This window comes from Bombina bombina, chromosome 8 (genome assembly GCF_027579735.1).
Source record: "Bombina bombina isolate aBomBom1 chromosome 8, aBomBom1.pri, whole genome shotgun sequence".
NCBI lineage: Eukaryota > Metazoa > Chordata > Amphibia > Anura > Bombinatoridae > Bombina > Bombina bombina.
The window spans coordinates 35,603,793-35,627,738 of record NC_069506.1 but is presented as its reverse complement, the minus strand read 5'-3'; the positions used below and the strand labels follow the sequence as shown (position 1 = coordinate 35,627,738).

The 23,946-nt window shown below is 43.8% G+C and overlaps 1 protein-coding gene across 15 annotated transcripts in view; it reads left to right on the top strand.

The window, feature by feature from the left end:
• The window catches only part of UBR4 (ubiquitin protein ligase E3 component n-recognin 4), a 256,917-nt gene that overhangs the window by 57,590 nt on the left and 175,381 nt on the right, over nt 1–23,946 (top strand). For all 15 annotated transcript variants that reach the window (XM_053690290.1, XM_053690289.1, XM_053690283.1 and 12 more), the window contains exons 25-34: nt 16,808–17,147; nt 17,620–17,717; nt 18,150–18,307; nt 18,387–18,599; nt 18,683–18,784; nt 19,599–19,699; nt 20,067–20,265; nt 20,387–20,575; nt 20,707–20,770; nt 20,899–21,090. In XM_053690290.1, coding sequence (XP_053546265.1) covers nt 16,808–17,147; nt 17,620–17,717; nt 18,150–18,307; nt 18,387–18,599; nt 18,683–18,784; nt 19,599–19,699; nt 20,067–20,265; nt 20,387–20,575; nt 20,707–20,770; nt 20,899–21,090 — 1,656 coding nt within the window. The remainder of the gene's footprint in view (nt 1–16,807; nt 17,148–17,619; nt 17,718–18,149; nt 18,308–18,386; nt 18,600–18,682; nt 18,785–19,598; nt 19,700–20,066; nt 20,266–20,386; nt 20,576–20,706; nt 20,771–20,898; nt 21,091–23,946) is intronic.

Sequence of the window (23,946 nt, the reverse complement as noted above, 5' to 3'; positions counted from 1 at the left end):
CGGAGGAACCAGATTTTAAGTTTAAGACAGAGCATTTGCGCTTTTTACTGAAAGAAGTGCTTGCTACGTTGAAGGTTCCATAACCGAACCTTCGATCCCTAAGCAATATAGGATTTACGAGGACAGGGTGGTGCTTCAGACCTTCCCAGTTCCCATGAAGATGGCTATGATTATTAAGAATGAGTGGGAGAAACTGGGCTCATCCTTTTCTCCCTCTAACTCTTTTAAAAAGCTGTTTCCCGTCCCGGACTCTCAACTTGAGCTATGGGGGGCCATTCTTAAGGTGGATGGAGCTATATCCACGCTTGCTAAGCGTACGACTATTCCCCTTGAGGATAGTTCGTCGTTCAAAGAGTCCATGGATAACGAGTTAGAATCCATGTTGAGAAAGATGTTCCAACTCACAGGGTTTGTTTTCCAACCGGCAACGGCGATCACTGTGGTGGCTGGATCGGCTACCTATTGGTGTGACGCACTGTCAGCTATGGTCGAGGTGGAGACTCCTCTCGAGGAGATACAGGAAAAGATTAAGGCCTTAAGGGTTGCAAATTCTTTTATCTGTGATGCAAATATGCAGATTATTCACCTGAATGCTAAGACATCAGGTTTGTCCTAGCCCGTTGGGCTCTGTGGTTAAAGTCGTGGTCTGCTGACATGACTTCCAAGTCTAGATTACTATCCCTTCAGGGGAAAGTTCTTTTTGGCCTGGACTCTATCATATCCATGGTCACGGGAGGCAAGGGTGCTTTCCTTCCGCAGGATAAGAAGAATAAGCCTAAGGGCTCTACGTTTCGTCCCTTTTGTTTGGACAAGTCTCAACACCAGCAGCCTGCTGCGAAGACCGAGCAGTCCAAGGGATCTTGGAAGCCAGCTCAATCTTGGAACATGTCCAAGCAGAGCAAGAAGCAGCCAAGACTAAGTCGGCATGAAGGGGTGGCCCCTGATCCGTCGCTGGATTGCGTAGGGGGCAGACTATCTCTGTTCACAGAGGCTTGGATGAGAGACGTACAGGATCCTTGGGTTCTGGAGGTTCAAGACTCATCCGCCCAGGGGCAGATTCCTCCTGTCAAACCTATCCTCAAGACCAGAGAAGAGAGACGCCTTTCTAGACTGCGTGAGAGATCTCTCATCTCTCGGAGTAATCATTCCAGTACCTCTAGCAGAAAGGGGTCTAGGGTACTATTCAAACCTTTACGTGGTCCCAAAGAAGGAGGGCACATTCCGCCCAATTCTGGACCTAAAGTACCTCAACAAGTTTCTGTCAGTCCCATCGTTCAAAATGGAGACGATCAGATCGATTCTGCCCCTAGTTCAAGAGGGGCAATTTATGACAATAGATTTGAAGGATGCCTACCTTCATGTGCCAATCAACAAGGACCACGTCAGGTTCCTAAGGTTTGCATTTCTGGACCAACACTTCCAGTTTGTGGCCCTACCGTTCGGTCTGGCGACTGCCCCAAGAGTCTTTACGAAGGTTCTGGGGGCGCTGCTCACGGTATTGCGGTGGCTCCTTATCTGGACGATATTCTGGTCCAGGCTCCGTCCTGCAGTGTCGAGGAGGACCACTTGAGGGCTCTTCTTCTCCGCTTCTATGGATGGAAGATAAACAAAGGAAATAGTTCTCTGGTTCCCAGCAACATGGTGGAGTTCCTGGGTACGATAAGATTCCATATCTATGAAGATATTCTTGACAGATCAGGGACATTCCAAGATTGCGTTCAGCTGTCTTGTCCTTCAGACCTCCTCAAGGCCATCTGTGGCCAGGTGTATGGAGGTGATCGGGCTCATGGTTTCCAGCACAGATGTCATTCCTTTCGCCAGGTTCCATCTCAGACCTCTGTAGTTATGCATGTTGAGACAATGGAATGGCGATCACTCAGATCTATCCCAGCAGATATCTCTGGACAATTGAGCTAGGGAATCCCTCTCTTGGTGGGTCTGTTTGGGACAGCTGTCCCAGGGGACATCCTTTTTGAGGCCATCCTGGGAGATTGTGACCACGGATGCAAGTCTTTCAGATTGGGGAGCTGTTTGGGGTGCCAGAAGGGCAGAGGGCAGGTGGACTCAGTCGTCGACCCTACCAATAAATATCCTGGAACTAAGAGCAATATTAAATGCCCTGAGGGCTTGGCCCCTCTTAGGTCGTTCTGCTTCATCAGATTCCAGTCGTACAATGTTACCTCAGTGGCGTACATAATCTATCAGGGGGGAACGAGCAGCTCCCTAGCCACGAAGGAGGTGTCTCGGATTCTGGAATGGGTAGAGACAACAGCTGTTTGCTCTCATCGATCCACATTCCGGGTTGGGACAACTGGGAAGCAGATTACTTCACCATGCAATCGTTTCACCCTGGGGAATGGTCTCTCAATCCCGAGGTGTTTGCGGAGATCTGCAACAGATGGGAGACGCCGGAGATAGATCTCATGGCGTCCAGACTTAACTTCAAGCTACCCAGATAAGGGTCGCGGTCCAGGGATCCCCAGGCAAAGTTGATAGATGCCTTAGCGGTTCCTTGGGAGTTCAATCTGATTGACATTATTTTTTCACCGTTGCCACTTCTTCCTTGAGTTGTGGCCCGCATCAAACAGGAGCAAGCTACTACCATTCTGATTGCTCCGTTGTGGCCACGGAGAACGTGATTTGCGGATCTGGTGGGAATGTCGTCTCCTCCATGGAGGTTACCCTGTCGCAGAGATCTGCTGGTTCAGGGTCCTTGATTCTCTGAGGCTGACTGCGTGGAGATTGAACGCCTAGTCTTTTCCAAGAGAGGGTTCTCGGAGAGAGTAATTGATACTCTCATTCAGGCCAGGAAACCGGTCACTCGTCACATCTATCATAAGGTGTGGAGGGCCTATTTATTCTGGTGTGAGGAACATGGATATCCCTGGCACAAGATTAGGGTATCCAGGATTATTTTCTTCAAGCTGGTCTGGATAAGGGCCTTGCCGCCAGTTCCTTAAAGGGACAGATTTCTGCCTTATCGGTTCTGTTACACAAGAAGCTAGTCAGTCCTTTGTTCAGGCTCTGTCCAGAATCAGACCGGTATTTAGACCTTCTGCTCCTCCTTGGAGCTTGAACTTTGTTCTTAAGGTTTTGCAGAGAGCTCCGTTTGAGCCTATGCATGCGCTTGACATTAAGCTTCTTTCCTGGAAGGTTCTATTTCTTCTGGCTATTGCATCGGCTTGCAGAGTCTCTGAGTTAGCGGCATTGCAATCTGAGCCCCCTTACCTGTTTTTTCACGCGGATAAGGCTGTGCTTCGTACTGGGTTGGGATTTCTTCCCAAGGTGGTGTCAGATCGTAACATCAATCAGGAGATAGTTCTTTCTTGTGTCCTAACCCTTCTTTGTCTAAGGAAAGGTTACTGCATAACTTGGATGTGTTTCGAGCCTTGAAGTTTTCTCTACAGGCCACGAAAGATTTCAGACAGACTTTGTCCTTATTTGTGGTGTATTCAGGGAAGCGTAGGGGCTTCTTCCACTTCTCTGTCTTTTTGATTGAGGAACATTATCCGTTTGACCTATGAGACAGCGGGACATAAGCCTCTTTAGAGAATTACGGCTTACTCAACTAGAGCTGTGGCCTCTTCTTGGGACTTTAAGGAGGAGGCCTCTGTGGAGCAAATTTGTAAGGTAGTTACTTGGTCCTCCTCACATACTTTTACAAAGTTTTACAAATTTGATGTTTTTGCTTCGGCGGAAGCTTTTTTTGGGAGAGAGGTTCTGCAGGCTGTGGTGCCCTCAGTATAGGGTCCGCCTCCTTTTACCCTCCCGTTTTTGTTCATTCGGTGTCCTCTAGAGCTTGGGTATTTGTTCCTACAAGTAGTGAATGAAGCAGTGGACTCTCCTCCCATTAAGATGGAAAACATAAATTATGCTTACCTGATAATTTCATTTCTATCGGTGGGAGGAGAGTCCACTGCTCCCGCCGGTTTGCTCCGGTGGGCGGACCTAAATTTAAAGGGACACTGAACCCAATTTTTTTCTATCATGATTCAGATAGAGCATGCAATTTTAAGTAACTTTCTAATTTACTCCTATTATCAAATTCTTTTCATTCTCTTGGTATCTTAATTTGAAATGCAAGAATGTAAGTTTAAATGCCGGCCCATTTTTGGTGAACACACTGTGTTGTTCTTGCTGATTGGTGGGTAAATTCACCTACCAATAAACAAGTGCTTTCCATGGTTCTGAACCAAAAAATAGCTTAAATGCCTTCTTTTTCAAATAAAGAAAGCAAGAGAACGAAGAAAAATTGATAATAGGAGTAAATTAGAAAGTTGTTTAAAATTGCATGCTTTATCTGAATCACGAAAGAAAAAAATTGTGTTCAGTGTCACTTTAATAATTATCTTCTGACACCATTTATACCCTGATATTTCTCCTACTGTTCCTTGTTCCCTTTGCAGAATGACTGGGGGATGAGGGGAGTGGGGGAGGTATTTAAGCCTTTGGCTGGGGTGTCTTTGCCTCCTCCTGGTGGCCAGGTTCTTATTTCCCACAAGTAATGAATGAAGCAGTGGACTCTCCTCTAAATTATCAGGTAAGCATAATTTATGTTTTTATGTAATTTAGGTCTGAAAATTGTTTTTTTTTTGTTTGTTTGTTTTTTTATTCTCTGAACTTGAAATGCACCTCCTGACCTCTCAATGCTATCTCTTCTACATATATTCCCCTTATTGGTTTTAACTGCTAACAACTGCAAAACAAATTTTTATTTTTAAAGACACGATAAGTCCACGGATCATCATCCTTACTTGTGGGATTTCACCTCCTGGTCAGCAGGAGGAGGCAAAGAGCACCACAGCAGAGCTGCTATATATAGCTCCTCCCTTCCCTCCCACTCCAGTCATTCTCTTTGCCTACGTTAGTTATAGGAAGAGGTAAAGTGAGGTGTTGGTTTTATATTCTTCAATCAAGAGTTTATTATTTTAAAGTAGTGCCAGAGAGTGCTACTTTGTTCTGGGGTGTAGCCTGGTTTCATTTCAGTCTCTACAGTAGAGCTTTGGTGGCAACTTGTGGGACATAATTCTCACTGCGCCTCCCATATTTGTGCTGCCGTATCTCCTTCAGTCGGAGGTACTTCTTGACTTGGCATGTATTTCTTTCTCGGGCCAATGTGAGGGAGAGGACCTCTCAAGCTTGGGAACTGCCTTCCTGCCAGGCAGTGTTTGAGGTAAGTGCTGCCTTTTTTCTGGGACCTAAGGAGACTCGGTATGTTTGTGTACAAACAGCACTATTGAACAGAAGGGGTTAATGGTTAAAACCTTTTTTAATGTTGGGACTCGTTTTAACTTTCTGGGGCTGGAGATAGGTTGCTTTTTTGTTTGGGGAAGGCTCCGATGGTTTCACTATATTTCTTTCATGGAGCAGAGACATTGATCTTTAGGTAACGCCCACGATGGGCGGGACTTCCTGTTTTTTGCGTGCCTTTATGTAGAGTGCTCTTTTCTTGGTATTTTAGCTACGACATTGAGCTAGACAAGTTGCTTATCTGTTCTAGAGTGGCATGCAATGTAATATCATGTGTTTCTAGTGCAGATGAGTTAAGACCGTTTTGGAGTTTCCTGGCAGTGTGACTGTTATCGGATCAATAGCAGAGGGATCCGGTGTCATTTATCACGGTAGTAGCACCAGAGGTGTATTTAATTAGCCTTTTTCTTAAAACGTTAGGCTTAAGAATAGATTCTGATATTTTGCAAAAAAAATAGTGAAACCGTTTGTATTTAAAGGGACAGTAACATTTTTTTTATAATTATCTTTGATATTATTTTTTCTATTTTTTATTTTGAAAAATTGTGATGAAAGATGGACCAAGAGGGTGTACAATTTGTTACATGTGCTTTGTGTCTTGATACAAATGTGAAACCACCAATCCCTTTCTGTCCTACATGTGTTGAAAGGACTGTAAGTTTTAGGGATAAGATTTTTTCTGAGCTAATCTTCTCTCAGGCAGATGTTGTCCTAGAGTCTTCAGATGAGGGTCAATTTATGCCGCAACTTTCTCCCCAAGCGTCCCAAAAATTAACGTCTCCACCAGCAGTGCTCTGCACTTCTGCCCTAGTACCTGCTGCAGTTACTTTAAAAGACATAGCGGTGGTTATGTCTTCCACAATTTCTGATCCGTTGTCTGCTTTTCCTATGCTTCAAGGCAAGCGCAAGAGGAAAGACAAGCGTGGTATCAGTGAGGTTTCTGATGCCATGGTGGCAGTCTCAGAGGTACCCTCCCAGGGAACTGAGATGGTGGGTATAGAGGTTTTATCAGATGGCGAGATTTCAGATTCAGAACCTTTGACTGATTCAGAGGTTGTCTCTTTCCGATTTAAGCTAGAACACCTCCGTCTGTTACTCAGGGAGGTGTTGGTTACCTTAGACGACTGCGATTCCACAGTAGTAGTCGCTCCTGTGAAGGCGAGTAAATTGGACAAATATTTCGAAGTTCCGACTTTCTCAGATGTTTTTCCAGTTCCTAAGCGAGCTTTGGAGATTGTTTCTAAGGAATGGGAGAGACCAGGTATTCCCTTCTCTCAGTCTCCTATTTTCAGAAAGATGTTTCCTATAGCTAACACTATCAAGGAAGCTTGGTAAACGGTTCCTAAGGTGAAAGGGGCTATCTCCACCTTAGCCAAGCGAACTACTATTCCTATTGAGGATAGTTGTGCCTTTAAAGACCCCATGGACAAGAAGTTGGAGGGTCTACTTAAAAAGATTTATGTTCACCAGGGTCTGCTGTTGCAGCCAGCTGCGTGCATTGCTACTGTCACTAGTGCGGCAGCTTATTGGTTTGATGCTCTGTCTGAGTATCTTAAGTCTGAGACTTCCTTGGAGGAGATCCAAGATGGGATTGAAGCTCTGAAGTTAGCCAATGTGCTTATTATGGATGCTTCTCTGCAAATTACTAAATTGGCAGCTAAGAGTTCAGTGTTCTCTATCCTAGCCCGCAGAGCTTTATGGTTAAAACCTTGGTCTGCGGACGTTTCATCTAAGTCTAAGCTTCTAGCTATTCCTTACAAGGGAAAGACCTTGTTTAGACCTGGCTTGAAGGAAATTATCTTTGAGTTGGTAAGGGTCATCTCCTTCCTCAGGATAAGAGAAATAAACAAAAAGGACGACAAAATAATTTTCGTTCTTTTCGCAGTTTCAAGGGAAATTCTCTTCCTCATCTAAACAGGAAGGAACCTATTCGCAATCGCCCACTTGGAGACCAGCCTTAGAACAAGGGTAAACAGTCCAAGAAACCTGCTGCTGACTCCAAAACAGCATGAAGGGCATGCCCCCGATCCGGGACCTGATCTGGAGGAGGGCAGACTTTCTTTCTTCGTTCAGGCTTGGGTGCGAGACGTTCAGGATCCCTGGGCCATATAAATTGTGTCCCAGGGATACAAACTGGAGTTAAAAAAAATTCCTCCCCGAGGAAGATTTCTTCTTTCAAGATTATCTGCTAACCAGATAAAAAGAGAGGCGTTCTTACATTGTGTAAGAGACCTCTCCTCCCTGGGAGTGATTATTCCCGTTCCCGTACAGGGAACACGGGCAGGGTTTTTATTCAAATCTGTTTGTAGTTCCGAAGAAGGAGGGAACTTTTAGACCTATTTTAGACCTCAAGAGTCTGAACAAGTTTCTCAGAGTTCCATCTTTCAAGATGGAAACTATTCATACCATTCTTCCATTGATTCAGGAAGGTCAATTTATGATGACAGTGGACTTAAAGGATGCATATCTACCTGTTCGTATCCACAGAGATAATCACAAGTTCCTAAGGTTTGCCTTTCTGGACAGACACTTTCAGTTCGTGGCTCTTCCTTTCGGGCTGGCCACGGCACCCAGAATTTTCACAAACGTCTTTGGGTCTCTGCTGGCGGTTTTAAGACCGCGGGGCATTGCGGTGGCTCCTTATCTGGACGATATTCTAATCCAGGCGCCATCTTGTCAACAAGCAAGGTCCCATACCGACATTGTACTATCCTTCCTGAGAACTCATGGGTGGAAGGTAAATATGGACAAAAGTTCCTTAATCCCGAAAGCAAGGGTGACTTTATTGGGAACTGTGATCGATTCTATATCTATGAGGATTTTTCTGACAGAGGTCAGGAAATCAAAGATTCTAGATGCCTGTCGAGCCCTTCAGTCCAATCCTTGCCTGTCAGTGGCCCAGTGCATGGAAGTAATCGGACTGATGGTGGCGGCAATGGACATCATTCCGTTTGCTCGGTTTCACCTCAGACCTCTGCAGTTAAACATGCTCAGGCTGTGAAATGGAGATTATGCAGACTTGTCTCCTCGAATAACTCTGGCACAGGAGACAAGGGATTCACTTCAATGGTGGTTGTCTCTGGATCATCTATCCCAGGGAAGATGCTTTCGCAGACCATCTTGGGTGATTGTGACAACAGATGTCAGCCTTCTAGGGTGGGGAGCTGTTTGGGGTCCTCTAAAGGCTAAGGGAGTGTGGAACTGAGAGCGATCTTCAATGCTCTTTTGGCCTGGCCTCAGTTGGCTTCGGCCTAGTTCATCAGATTCCAGACGGACAACATAACGACAGTGGCTTACATCAATCATCAGGGAGGAACGAGGAATTCCTTAGCGATGACAGAGGTAGCCAAGATAATCTGGTGGGCGGAGGCCCATTCTTGCCATCTGTCAACGATCCACATCCCAGGGGGGGAACAACTGGGAGGCAGACTTTCTGAGCAGGCAGACTTTTCATCCGGGAGAGTGGGAACTCCATCCGGAAGTATTCTCCAACCTGATTTTCAAATGGGGTCGGCCGGAGTTAGATCTCATGGCATCTCGTCAGAATGCCAAGCTTCCGAGATACGGGTCAAGGTCCAAGGATCCTCAGGCGGAACTGATAGATGTTCTAGCAGTTCCTTGGTCCTTCAGCCTAGCATATCTTTTCTTCTGTTAAGTGTGATCAGTCCACGGGTCATCATTACTTCTGGGATATTACTCCTCCCCAACAGGAAGTGCAAGAGGATTCACCCAGCAGAGCTGCATATAGCTCCTCCCCTCTACGTCACTCCCAGTCATTCTCTTGCACCCAACGATTAGATAGGATGTGTGAGAGGACTATGGTGATTTTATTTAGTTTTATTTCTTCAATCAAAAGTTTGTTATTTTTTAATAGCACCGGAGTGTGTTATTCCTTCTCTGGTGGAGTTTGAAGAAGAATCTACCAGAGTTTTTACTATGATTTTAGCCGGAGTTGTTAAGATCATATTGCTGTTTCTCGGCCATCTGAGGAGAGGTAAACTTCAGATCAGGGGACAGCGGGCAGTTTAATCTGCAAAGAGGTATGTAGCAGTTTTTATTTTCTGACAATGGAATTGATGAGAAAATCCTGCCATACCGACATAATATCATGTATGTATATTTAACATTTGAGTATTCTGGGGAATGGTACTTCACTGGAATTACACTGTGTATATAAGACTTTAGCCTAATTGCAAAGCAACAGGTTTTTTAATAACTCTTAATTTATGTTAAACGTTTTTGCTGGAATGTAAAATCGTTTCCATTTTCTGAGGTACTGGGTGAATAAAATGTTTGGGCACTATTTTTCCACTTGGCAGTTGCTTGATCTCTCTCACTGTTGTGTGTGAGGGGGAGGGACCTTTTTTTGGCGCTTTTGCTACGCATCAAACATTTCAGTCAGAAGCTCATTGTTTTTTCCTGCATGTTCCGGTTTATCTCTACAGAACTCAGGGGTCTTCAAAGCTTGTTTGAGGGAAGTAATCTAACAGAGCTGTGAGATTATAGTTGACTGTGATAAAAAACGTTTATTCTTTAACTTTTTTATGCCATCAGGGTTAGTTTTTCTTTGCTAATGGGAACAAACCTTTGCTAAATTGTGTTTTTCAAAGTTTATTGATTTCAACTGTTATATATCTTTCAGTGCTTCTTAAAGCACAGTACGTTTTTTCATTGTGTTTTACTTGAATAATATTTCCAAGTTGCAAGTTTATTTGCTAGTGTGTTAAACATGTCTGATTCAGAGGATGAGACCTGTACTATTTGTGCCAACGCCAAAGTGGAGCCCAATAGAAATTTATGTACTAACTGTATTGATGCTACTTTAAATAAAAGTCAATCTGTACAAATTGAACAAATTTCACCAAACAACGAGGGGAGAGTTATGCCGACTAACTCGCCTCACGTGACAGTACCTGCATCTCCCGCTCGGGAGGTGCGCGATATGGTGGCGCCCAGTACATCTGGGCGGCCATTACAAATAACATTACAAGATATGGCTACTGTTATGACTGAGGTTTTGGCTAAATTACCAGAACTAAGAGGCAAGCGTGATCACTCTGGGGTGAGAACAGAGTGCGCTGATAATGCTAGGGCCATGTCAGATACTGCGTCACAACTTGCAGAACATGAGGACGGAGAGCTTCATTCTGCGGCTGACGGTTCTGATCCAAACAGATTGGATTCAGATATTTCAAATTTTAAATTAAAGCTGGAAAACCTCCGTGTATTACTAGGGGAGGTGTTAGCGGCCCTGAATGATTGTAACACAGTTGCAATACCAGAGAAAATGTGTAGGTTGGATAAATATTTTGCTGTACCAACAAGTACTGACGTTTTTCCTATACCTAAGAGACTAACTGAAATTATTACTAAGGAGTGGGATAGACCCGGTGTGCCGTTCTCACCCCCTCCGATATTTAGAAAGATGTTTCCAATAGACACCGCCACACAGGACTTATGGCAAACGGTCCCTAAGGTGGAGGGAGCAGTTTCTACTTTAGCTAAGCGTACCACTATCCCGGTAGAGGATAGCTGTGCCTTTTCAGATCCAATGGATAAAAAGTTAGAGGGTTACCTTAAGAAAATGTTTGTTCAACAAGGTTTTATATTGCAACCCCTTGCATGCATTGCGCCGGTCACGGCTGCAGCGGCATTCTGGATTGAGTCTCTAGAAGAGAACCTTAGTTCAGCTACGCTGGACGACATTTCGGACAGGCTTAGAATACTTAAGCTAGCTAATTCATTCATTTCGGAAGCCGTAGTACATTTAACTAAACTTACGGCTAAGAATTCCGGATTCGCCATTCAGGCGCGTAGAGCACTGTGGCTAAAATCCTGGTCAGCTGATGTAACTTCTAAGTCCAAATTACTTAATATACCTTTCAAGGGACAGACCTTATTTGGGCCCGGTTTGAAAGAAATTATCGCTGACATTACAGGAGGTAAGGGCCACGCCCTGCCTCAAGACAAAGCCAAATCTAAGGCTAGACAGTCTAATTTTCGTTCCTTTCGGAATTTCAAAGCAGGAGCAGCATCAACTTCCACTGCTCCAAAACAAGAAGGATCTGGTACTCGCTACAGACAAGGCTGGAGACCTAACCAGTCCTGGAACAAGGGCAAGCAGGCCAGGAAACCTGCTGCTGCCCCTAAAACAGCATGAATGGAGGGCCCCCGATCCGGGATCGGATCTAGTGGGGGGCAGACTTTCTCTCTTCGCCCAGGCTTGGGCAAGAGATGTCCAGGATCCCTGGGCGCTAGAGATAATATCTCAGGGATACCTTCTGGACTTCAAATACTCTCCTCCAAGAGAGAGATTTCATCTGTCAAGGTTGTCAACAAACCAAACAAAGAAAGAAGCGTTTCTACGCTGCATACAAGAACTATTGTTAATGGGAGTAATCCATCCAGTTCCACGGTCGGAACAGGGACAGGGGTTTTACTCAAATCTGTTTGTGGTTCCCAAAAAAGAGGGAACTTTCAGACCAATCCTGGATTTAAAGATCCTAAACAAATTCCTAAGAGTTCCATCATTCAAAATGGAGACTATTCGGACAATTTTACCCATGATCCAAGAAGGTCAGTACATGACCACAGGGGATTTAAAGGATGCTTACCTTCACATACCGATTCACAAAGATCATTACCGGTATCTAAGGTTTGCCTTTCTAGACAGGCATTACCAGTTTGTAGCTCTTCCATTCGGATTGGCTACAGCTCCAAGAATCTTCACAAAGGTTCTAGGTGCTCTTCTGGCGGTACTAAGACCGCGGGGAATTTCGGTAGCTCCGTACCTAGACGACATTCTGATACAAGCTTCAAGCTTTCAAACTGCCAAGGCTCATACAGAGTTAGTACTGGCTTTTCTAAGGTCACATGGATGGAAGGTGAACGAAAAGAAAAGTTCACTCGTTCCACTCACAAGAGTTCCCTTCCTGGGGACTCTTATAGATTCTGTAGAAATGAAGATTTACCTGACAGAGGACAGGTTAACAAGACTTCAAAGTGCTTGTCGCACCCTTCATTCCATTCAACACCCGTCAGTGGCTCAATGCATGGAGGTAATCGGCTTAATGGTAGCGGCAATGGACATAGTGCCATTTGCTCGCTTACACCTCAGACCACTGCAACTATGCATGCTAAGTCAGTGGAATGGGGATTACTCAGACTTGTCCCCTTCTCTGAATCTGGATCAAGAGACCAGAAATTCTCTTCTATGGTGGCTTTCTCGGCCACATCTGTCCAGGGGGATGCCATTCAGCAGACCAGACTGGACAATTGTAACAACAGACGCCAGCCTTCTAGGTTGGGGTGCCGTCTGGAATTCTCTGAAGGCTCAGGGACAATGGAGTCAGGAGGAGAGTCTCCTGCCAATAAACATTCTGGAATTGAGAGCAGTTCTCAATGCCCTCCTGGCTTGGCCCCAGTTGATAACTCGGGGGTTCATCAGGTTTCAGTCGGACAACATCACGACTGTAGCTTACATCAACCATCAGGGAGGGACAAGGAGCTCCCTAGCAATGATGGAAGTATCAAAGATAATTCGCTGGGCAGAGTCTCACTCTTGCCACCTGTCAGCAATCCACATCCCGGGAGTGGAGAACTGGGAGGCGGATTTCTTAAGTCGTCAGACTTTTCATCCGGGGGAGTGGGAACTTCATCCGGAGGTCTTTGCCCAAATACTTCGACGTTGGGGCAAACCAGAGATAGATCTCATGGCGTCTCGACAGAACGCCAAGCTTCCTCGTTACGGGTCCAGATCCAGGGATCCAGGAGCAGTCCTAATAGATGCCCTGACAGCACCTTGGGACTTCAGGATGGCTTATGTGTTTCCACCCTTCCCGATGCTTCCTCGATTGATTGCCAGAATCAAACAGGAGAGAGCATCAGTGATTCTAATAGCACCTGCATGGCCACGCAGGACTTGGTATGCAGACCTGGTGGACATGTCATCCTGTCCACCTTGGTCTCTACCTCTGAAACGGGATCTCCTGATACAGGGTCCTTTCAAACATCAAAATCTAACTTCTCTGAAGCTGACGGCTTGGAAATTGAACGTTTGATTTTATCAAGACGTGGGTTTTCTGAGTCAGTTATTGACACCTTAATACAGGCTAGGAAGCCTGTTACAGAAAGATTTACCATAAGATATGGCGTAAATACCTATATTGGTGTGAATCCAAAGGTTACTCTTGGAGTAAGGTTAGGATTCCTAGGATATTGTCTTTTCTACAAGAAGGTTTAGAAAAGGGTTTATCTGCTAGTTCATTAAAGGGACAGATCTCAGCTCTGTCCATTCTGTTACACAAACGTCTGTCAGAAGTGCCAGACGTTCAGGCTTTTTGTCAGGCTTTGGCCAGGATTAAGCCTGTGTTTAAAACTGTTGCTCCGCCATGGAGTTTAAACCTTGTTCTTAACGTTTTACAGGGTGTTCCGTTTGAACGCCTCCATTCCATTGATATAAAGTTGTTATCTTGGAAAGTTCTATTTTTAATGGCTATTTCCTCGGCTCGAAGAGTCTCTGAGTTATCAGCCTTACATTGTGATTCTCCTTATTTGATTTTTCATTCGGATAAGGTAGTTCTGCGCACTAAACCTGGGTTCTTACCTAAGGTAGTCACTAACAGGAATATCAATCAAGAGATTGTTGTTCCTTCTTTGTGTCCAAATCCTTCTTCGAAGAAGGAACGTCTTCTGCACAATCTGGATGTAGTTCGTGCCCTAAAGTTTTACTTACAGGCAACTAAGGAATTTCGACAAACGTCTTCCCTGTTTGTCGTTTACTCTGGTCAGAGGAGAGGTCAAAAGGCTTCTGCTACCTCTCTTTCTTTTTGGCTTCGTAGCATAATTCGTTTAGCCTATGAGACTGCTGGACAGCAGCCTCCTGAAAGAATTACAGCTCATTCTACTAGAGCTGTGGCTTCCACTTGGGCCTTTAAGAATGAGGCCTCTGTTGAACAGATTTGCAAGGCTGCAACTTGGTCTTCGCTTCATACTTTTTCCAAATTTTACAAATTTGACACTTTTGCTTCCTCGGAGGCTATTTTTGGGAGAAAGGTTCTTCAGGCAGTGGTTCCTTCTGTATAAAGAGCCTGCCTATCCCTCCCGTCATCCGTGTACTTTTTCTTTGGTATTGGTATCCCAGAAGTAATGATGACTCGTGGACTGATCACACTTAACAGAAGAAAACATAATTTATGCTTACCTGATAAATTCCTTTCTTCTGTAGTGTGATCAGTCCACGGCCCGCCCTGTTTTTTAAGGCAGGTAAATATTTTTTAAATTATACTCCAGTCACCACTACACCCTTGGTTTCTCCTTTCTCGTTGGTCCTTGGTCGAATGACTGGGAGTGACATAGAGGGGAGGAGCTATATGCAGCTCTGCTGGGTGAATCCTCTTGCACTTCCTGTTGGGGAGGAGTAATATCCCAGAAGTAATGATGACCCGTGGACTGATCACACTACAGAAGAAAGGAATTTATCAGGTAAGCATAAATTATGTTTTTCCCCCATTTGCTCTTCTTCCTCAGGTCATTGCTCGAATCAAACAGGAGAAGGCATCAGTGATCCTCATTGCTCCTGTGTGGCCTCGCAGGATTTGGTATGCCAATCTGGTGGACATGTCATCCCTGCCACCTTTGAGACTACCATTGAGGAAGGATCTTCTCATTCAAGGACCCTTCCTTCATCCAAATCTAATTGCTCTGAAGCTGACTGCTTGGGGATTGAACGCTTAATTCTATCCAAGCGGGGTTTTTCTGATTTGGTCATAGAGACCTTGATTCAGGCGCGTAAGCCTGTAACTAGGAATATTTACTATGAGATATGGTGTAAATATCTTTATTGGTGTGAATCCAAGGACTACTCATGGAGTAGAGTTAGGATTCCCAGAATTTTGTCTTTTCTCCAAGACGGATTGGAGAAGGGTTTATCGGTAAGTTTCCTAAGGGGTCAGATCTCTGCCTTATCTATTTTGTTACACAAACGTCTGGCTGATGTCCCAGATGTTCAATCCTTTTTGTCTGGCCTTGGTTACGATCAGGCCTGTGTTCAAACCAGTTACTCCTCCATGGCGTCTGAATTTAGTTCTTAAGGTTCTTCAAGGGGCTCCGTTTGAGCCTATGCATTCCTTGGATATTAAGTTGTTGTCTTGGAAAGTTTTATTTCTTGTTGCTATTTCTTCAGCTCGAAGAGTGTCTGAGCTTTCGGCGTTGCAATACAATTCACCTTTTCTTATTTTCCATTCGGATAAGGTAGTTTTACGTACTAAACTAGGGTTTCTTCCTAAGGTTGTTTCAGACAGGAACATTAATCAGGAGATTGTTGTTCCTTCCTTGTGTCCTAATCCCTCTGATCAGAAGGGAAGGCTTCTGCATAATTTGGACGTAGTCCATGCTTTAAAGTTTTGCTTACAAGCAACTAAGGACTTTCGTCAGTCTTCTTCTCTGTTTGTAATTTTCTCTGGAAAACGTAAGGGTCAGAAAGCTACGGCTACCTCTCTTTCTTTTTGGTTGAGGAGTATCATCCGCTCTGCATATGAGACTGCTGGGCAGCAGCCTCCTGAAAGAGTTAGGGCTCATTCCACTAGGGCGTTTGCTTCCTCAAGGGCATTCAAAAATGAAGCTTCTGTGGAACAGATTTGCAAGGCTGCAACTTGGTCTTCTCTTCACACTTTTTCTAAATTTTACAAATTTGATACTTTTGCCTCGGCTGAGGCTGCTTTTGGGAGAAAGGTTCTTCAAGCCCTCCCTTATCATCCGTGTACTCTAGCTTTGGTATTGTATCCCACAAGTAAGGATGATGATCCGTGGACTCATCGTGTCTTTAAAAAGAAAAGAAAATGTATGCTTACCTGATAAATTTGTTTCTTTTTAGACACGAGTCCACGGCCCGCCCTGTTCTTTTTAAGACGGTGTTATTTTTTGTAAACTTCAGACACCTCTGCACCTTGGCTTTTCCTTTCTCTTCCTAACTTTGGTCGAATGACTGGAGTGGAAGGGAAGGGAGGAGCTATATATAGCAGCTCTGCTGTGGTGCTCTTTGCCTCCTCCTGCTGAGCAGGAGGTGAAATCCCACAAGTAAGGATGATGATCCGTGGACTCATCGTGTCTAAAAAGAAACAAATTTATCAGGTAAGCATAACTTTTCTGTTCTTTATCCTACTTTAATGCTGGTGCAGCGGTCACATGTCAAAAAGTGACATCACACTGAGCAAAATTGTCCCATACACACGATTTTGTTCAAAACAATGTTGTCCCTTTTAGATATTGACATTTTCACTGTTTCCCAGAGAGGGATGTTTACAACGTTTCTTATTACCCTAATCCACTGATTATACAACTTTTATATATGGTCTATTGTGATTGTCATGAGTCACATCTCAAGTAGGAGCCTTGTTTGGTTATAGTACAGTTACAAAATTGAGAACACGTTTTGCTGTTCCGACAGGTGATGTTTTGAACGTTTTAGTAGTAAAGCCTTCTGTCTTACTTGGAAGTATTGATGTGCAGATGGACAGGCATTTCATTGCATTCTTAAATTATTTGTGCATTGTTCCAGATTTCCTCTTTCTGTAGTAACGATGGCTACACATTTGAGCAGCTACGTCAGGGACCCAACTTACAGAGCATTTACACCCTGGATGCAGTAATCTCTAAGGTGCAAGTGTCATTGGATGAGCATTTCTCCAAGCTGTCAGCTGAGGCCGATCCACACAAGTCTTCTCAAGTTGCTAAGAACCTTCTGCCTGCAGCTTTACAGCTTCTGGATATGTACGCTTCCCTCACTCGGTGTTACTTACTGCACAGCCTTCCCGAGGAAGGATCTGATGAAAAGAAACTTCAGGGCTATGCTGCTGTCTTGGCCATTGGCTCTGCCCGATGCAAGGCTAACACACTGGGTAAGACAAATGTATGGAACTAGTTATCATTTTTACTAGCCTTAAAATGCCATAGGGATACTGGTAGGATGTTAGGGGTTGGTTTCCACTGCAGAAGTAATCCCTCAAAAACAGTTGGTGCCTTCAGAGTCTCATAACTCTAGTGAGTACTGAAAGGTGTACTGAATAGTTAAATGATTGCTATTTTATGTTTGTTTTAACCCTTTGACTTATTTGTCTACATCGGAACTGTCATCGCGTGATTTTAATGATGGTATCGGGTTGGGAAAGTGCCCTAGATGCTAGACACGACCTCCAGCCCACTATCCCATTTACAAAGCGGCTATGGCTTCAGGACAGTCAAACTGCTAGGATGTTCCATGCTGTCCTAACGATGCTAAAGCCCAGCGCAGTTAGGACGGCATGGAACGTCCTAACGGCAGGAAAGAGTTAAACATATTACAATTAAAATCTTTGTTTTTTTCTATTACAGGCCCAGTCTTGGTACAAAACCTCCCTTCTTCAGTTCAGTCCCTGTGTGAGTCCTGGAACGCCATCCACACCAATGAGTTTCCAAGTATTGGATCATGGGTGCGTGTTGCTTTTTATGTCCATAGTTGCAGTCACATTGGCTTCTGATTTCTAATGTTGCATTACTTTTATTGGCAGCATGCCTGTTCTCTTTAAGGGACACACAATTTCTCAGAAATTGATAGAAAATAAGTCATCTTCTGATATTTTTACCATCTCACCTAGACCAAAATTTACAAAGTTATGTGAATGTGATTTCTGTTCCATATTACATGAGGTTTTGTCATAGTTTTAATAAAAAAAAAATCGTAATAAAAAGCTAAATAAAAGGTACTGAACTGAGTACTTAGTTCTCCTTGAGGTGATCAGTTGGTTCAAATTTAGCAGCAGTAAATCTAAACTAGATTTTGTAAATGTGAAGTATGTGGCAGGCTGCTCTGTACTCATTGTGATTCAGTTTTTTGTACTAAGATTTTTGTTTTTGTTTTTCAGCGCAATGCTTTTGCTAATGACACAATTCCATCAGAGAGTTACATTGGAGCGGTGCAAGCAGCACACTTGGGTACTTTGTGCAGCCCCAGCCTATCTCTTGCCGCTTCTCTCAAACATGTTCTTCTATCGCTTGTCAGGCTCACGGGGGATCTCATAGTGTAAGTATTATTACAAATGGCTTAGAGGTATTGCACCATTCTGTCTTTTACTGACTCCACTGCATTTTCTACCCTACAGGTGGTGCCCTGACGATCTTAATTCCAACCAACTGATAAAATCCTTGTTGCCTCCTCTTCTGGAAAGCAGCACTGAGAGCGTGGCTGAGCTGTGCAGCACTTCCCTGGAGAGGGTGCTCGGCCCCACGGAGTCAGATGAGTTTTTATCCCGTGTGTATGAGAAGCTGATCACTGGATGTTATGATATCCTGGCTAACCACTCAGACCCAAGCTGGTAAGTCAGTTGTATGGGAGGTGACCACTTTGGGAGTTAAGCAAAAAAAATAATTTATTTTTTTATTTTTTTCTGCTTTTCAGTGGTTTGGATGAGTCTATCTTGGAGGAATGTCTGCAGTACTTGGAGAAACAGTTGGAAAGCAGCCAAGCTCGCAAAGCAATGGAGGAATTCTTCACAGAGAGGTTAGTTTGGGCTTGATAAATTGGTATGATGCCATTGTTTGTTTGCAAAACTGTTGTTTGAAACACCTACACTCTGTTATACACCTAATTTGGGTGTTGTGTGTGTGTGTGAGCCTACATTTTTTTTTTATCGTCTTATGGAAGTTAGAGATAGTCTAGTCAACATTAAACTTTCATGATTCATATAGATCATGCAATTATAAGCAACTTTCCAATTTACTCCTATTATCAATTTATCTTTGTTCTCTTGGTATGTTTATTTGAAAAGGCAATGTAAGCTTAGGAGCCGGCCCATTTTTGGTTCAGCACCTGGGTAGCGCTTGCTGATTTGTGGCTACATTTAGCGCTACCCTGGGTCAGAACCAAAAATGGGCTGGCTCCTAAGCTTACATTCTTGCTTTTTTTAAATTGAAGATGCCAAAGAGAAACAAAGAAAAATTGATAACAGGAGTAAATGAGAAAGTTGCCTAAAATTGCATTATATATCTGAATCATATTTTTTTTTATTTTGACTAGACTATTCCTTTAAAAAAAAAAAAAAAAAAGTGCTTCGACTGGTTTGTGCTGGACTGTGACTGGCATGGAAACCCAGTTAGGCACAATGGTAATGCAGGTTACAAAGTCTGTGTGTGATTTTTTTTTTTGTAGCAATGGAACTAAGCAATGTTTATAATTGGCACAAGCAAAATGTATTGTCTAAATGCTTCTTGCAAGGAAGGTATTCACAAAGACCTTGTTGTCCTTCAGCTATTTGCTTCTTTGTGCTACTTGCTCTTTGTCGGGTTGTTTAGTGAGCGTCATTTTTTCCTTGCAGAGGGGAATTGGTGCAGATAATGATGGCCACTGCGAATGAGTCTTTGTCTGCCAAGTTTTGTAACAGAGTCCTGAAATTCTTCACCAAACTCTTTCAACTAAGTAAGTAAGACCAGCCTTGTGAATATTGAAGGCGGGAAGTGGTGACAGCTCGATATGGGCTTCAGAAAATTAACCATATGCTTAATAAATAAAGAACATGTTTATTTATAAATAATGGTTTTCAGGGGATTTAAAAGGAATGTGTACTACAGAGACACTTTAGAATGTAAAAAACACATCTGATATTTTGTTACTTTCAAACTCTCTATATATGTGGGCAATTTCATGCATTTTTCATTCCTTTACATTATACTTTACCATTTTGACAACTAGGGTTTTTCACAAAGTTATTTCTTTATATCCGTTTATTACCTCACTGTGTAACACTTCAGTTTGTATAAACAGCCAGTATGTTTTATTTCTTCAGCTGAGAAGAGCCCTAACCCCAGCCTGCTGCGTCTTTGTGGGACCCTTGCTCAACTTGCCTGTGTGGAGCCTCTACATTTACAGTCCTGGCTCATTCGCATGACCACCTCTCCTCCGAAGGATTCTGACCAGTCTGAGATGGTTCAAGAAAACAGACAATTGCTACAGCTGCTCACTGCATATATTGTGCGAGAGAACAGGTAACGAGCTTTAGACTTCTTTGTGCAGAGAGTATATGATCTGAAGCAAACATCTGTCACTATATCAATGTAAAATCTGTCCTTTTTATGAATTGATTGAGAATTTTTTTTTGTCCTACAGTCAAGTAGGGGAAGGTGTTTGCACAGTGCTTCTCAGCACCCTCATTCCCATGGCCACTGACCTCCTATCCAATGGAGATGGAACAGGTTTCCCAGAGCTTATGGTGGTGATGGCCACACTTGCAAGTGCTGGCCAAGGAGCTGGACATCTACAGTTGCACCGGGCAGCCATGGATTGGCTGTCAAGATGGTAAGAATAACGCTGGGTTAATTCCTTGATGAGATATGATTGATCCTTTGTCTGGAAATAGGTAGTTTGTGTTTGCGTAGGTATATTTAAAATACAATGTTTCAACTATTCAGCTTTTCTTTCTTCTGCAGTAAGAAATACCTGTCTCAGAAGAATGTGGTAGAGAAAATGAACAACAATGTAATGCAAGGAAAGGTGAGCAATGTTTGCTTGCAATGTTAATTTTGTCATTATATTTGTGCATGTGTTTTACTGAGTTTGTTACCATTGCTAAGTTTGAATTCCAGATCCTATTGGAACACATTTATCTTTCTTTCATATAGCATGTGACCATCCTGGAGTGTACCTGCCACATAGTGTCATACTTAGCAGATGTAACCAGCGCTTTGAGTCATGGCTCAGGGCAAGGGCACAACCACCCTCCTGTGGATGGGGAGGAAAGAGCAATTGAGGTGGACTCTGACTGGGTTGAGGAGCTGGCAGTGGAAGAGGATGACTCCCAGGCTGAAGACTCTGTAAGTTGCATCAAGACATTGTCATCCCAATGTATGGTTCCTGGTTTCTTGAGTTGTTACATAATTTGTTAGAAATATAGCCCGGAATTTAATTGTAATCTTTATTTCTTTCTGAACTCTGTCATTTTTTGTGTGTAAAGATGTAACAAGATATGCTAGATGCACAAATAATGAGCCAAGCCAATATATAAGGTGCCAAGCTGTGCAATAAAGGGCAGTATCACTATAGCCTATATATACAGTATATGATAATTCTGGTATTAGCTATACATAGATTATGTACAAACAAAAAGTGGCACACTGTATAAAGGCTATACCTTTTTATTAGAGCAACGTTTCGGGGCTCTTGCCCCTTTCTCAAGCTAATTACAAGGGCAAAAACACACCCTTTATAGACCTAACAATAAAACAGGTAACCAATAAGCACACATGGGAGGGGTTAACAAAAATGACATCATCACAGCTCATTTTACAAGGAAAAAACTTTTCAACATTAACCCTATATTCATTATGTGTGTATTGGGTTCCCTGATTAAAAACAAATGCAGCAAACTACCCACCATTTTAGATGTACTAATGAGTATACTTTCACAGGTTATGAATTTCAAATTAATGAAAGAAGATCAAATTCCCTATTGAGCCCCTTGGGAAACATAGTGTTTAGACGCCAGATCCACTTCCAAGGATGATATCAGTTATGTTCTGACTGCCGTATTAGAGTGCTCAATTCCTTGGGTTTGGGGAATCGAGGGCCGCGGAGCCATCCGCCTCTGGGGCTTCTGTCCTCCGAGTGGCGAGTTCCCTTCCACCATCTCTTACTACGCATGCAGGTAACCCAGACTTTGCTTATCCTTCTCAGGAAGGTGGCTTGTTCCCACCGGAGGTTTTGGCACAATGTTGCATGTCCATAATTTTGATGCTGGCGAATCTGCAACTTCCAGAAAGTTGCTTCAGATATTGTTCGTTTTACGGTATCCGGGGCTCCTCAGGCATGGGATGGCCTGTTCAGCTCTCTGGGGGAACGACTGTCCCTGAGGTTTCAGTGGGTCAACCTTCGGGCTGGAGTCGTCTCTTGCTTCGGCGAGGGTATGATGTGCTTTTTGGTATAGACTGGCGCGCCTTTGTGTTCTATTGAGGCACGCTTTGGCATCGTTGGAAGATCCCATCCTTAATGGATCTGAGAACTCTCAGTCTTCTTCAAATAGCTTTCAGAATTAGATATAAGGGGATGAAGTATTCCTCTTATAGGCTTTTGTTGAGTATCCTTTTCCAGTTATGAGCTTGGAAGAACAGGGTTCCTGTTGTTGCCTGTTCCTGCAGGTGCGGGTTGACTTCTTTATTCACCCCAGTTAGGATGATTGTTTATTGCTTACAGCTCATGTTTGTTTTATTTTTCCTTTGGGAACTTTATTTTCTGGAATAGATACTCTCGACCTTTTGATTACACTGTTCTGCGGAAGTTTGTCTAGAGGGCGTGTTTGGTCCTATGTTTATCTTCCGTTTATTCTCCCTCTGGGGAATATGTGAGGCCTTGGTTGCAGGCTAGTCCTGCTTGAGTTCAGAACCTTTTGTCCCTATTTCAGATTCGTAGCGCCTGTTCTACCTGGCTGATCCGGGTAGGGCGCTGAGTGCTTCACATTATTATTCTTGTTTTTAATTTACAAGTTATGCTGAGCATTTTGGAAGGACCTAAGGGTTTGTGTGGCATGGAGGATTGGTTCAGTCCTCATTAGCCTTTTTAGCTGGTCGTCTGGGATTCGGGGAGTCCTGCTGCGCACAGTTGTTTCCGATGTCTGTCAGGACTTAGTGTTCCTGCGTGGGTGAAGGTTTGGAGGATTTAGGGTCTCCTTTCTGCCAGTTCCTGGCGGTCTTGCCTTTTAGGGGCTTTTTGGAGGCTTCCGGACTTTGTCCGTTATCCTTAGCTGTTTAGCCGCCTTCTGGGAGGGCCTGTGGCCTTTTTTCCTGTTTTTAGGAGTTCATTTTTTCCCTATTGGGGACGATAGGCTGTGTTTTCTCCTTCTCCAAGCTTTGATTAGGGTTTTTATCTACTGGGGTTGGGATGCTTTGCATTCTTTTTCCTTAGGTGGGTTCCTCTGGTTACATAATCTAAGGTGTTTAGGGGCCCACTGGCGTGGCCTCATGGTTTGCTCTAGCCTTGTTCTACTCCCTCTTCTGATGACGTGGTCCTCAATGTTTTCCCTTGATCTTGGATGTCTTGGTGGTGTTCTGCACGCCTTTTGGGCTCTAGAGAGGTATTTGTGTTCCCTGGGGTGTGGTTGGTTCCACACATTTCTAGGCTCGGGCCTATAGTTTTTGTCTTGGATCTTTCCGGATGTCCAGAACCTTATGATCCTGTGGCTGGTTCAGTGCGTTCCAGTTTTCCCAGGGAACATTGGCTATAACTTATGGTCTAGTTAGTTGAGCTGTTTGCAGCTTGGCCAGAATTTGTGCGTTTTTGGATACGCTCCTTTTGGTCTGTCCTGTCTTTTGAATGATGGGTGTTCTCCTTTGGGAGCTCTTCTGTGTTTTAGTGTCTGGATGATTTTCATTCAGCTTTTGTTCTCATCAGGCTATGGCTTCCTGTTTGGGGCTTGTGCGCTGTTGTTCTCTGTGCTCTCCCCCCTTGGGGGGGTGGTAATTTTCTTCTCCTTTAGGAGGTAGAATTTCCTCTCTCGGGAGGTTGGCTGTCCTGTCTTGTGGGCAGGTGATTGGAATGGGTATTTTACCCTATAGTGGGTCGTTCTGTTCAATCTGTGGAGATTTAGGTCTCTGTGTTGAGACTGTCATTAGTGTCCTGCTGGGTCTTATGGCGATCTACTGCATTTCTCAGCTCATCTCTGAGGTTCTCTTGGGACA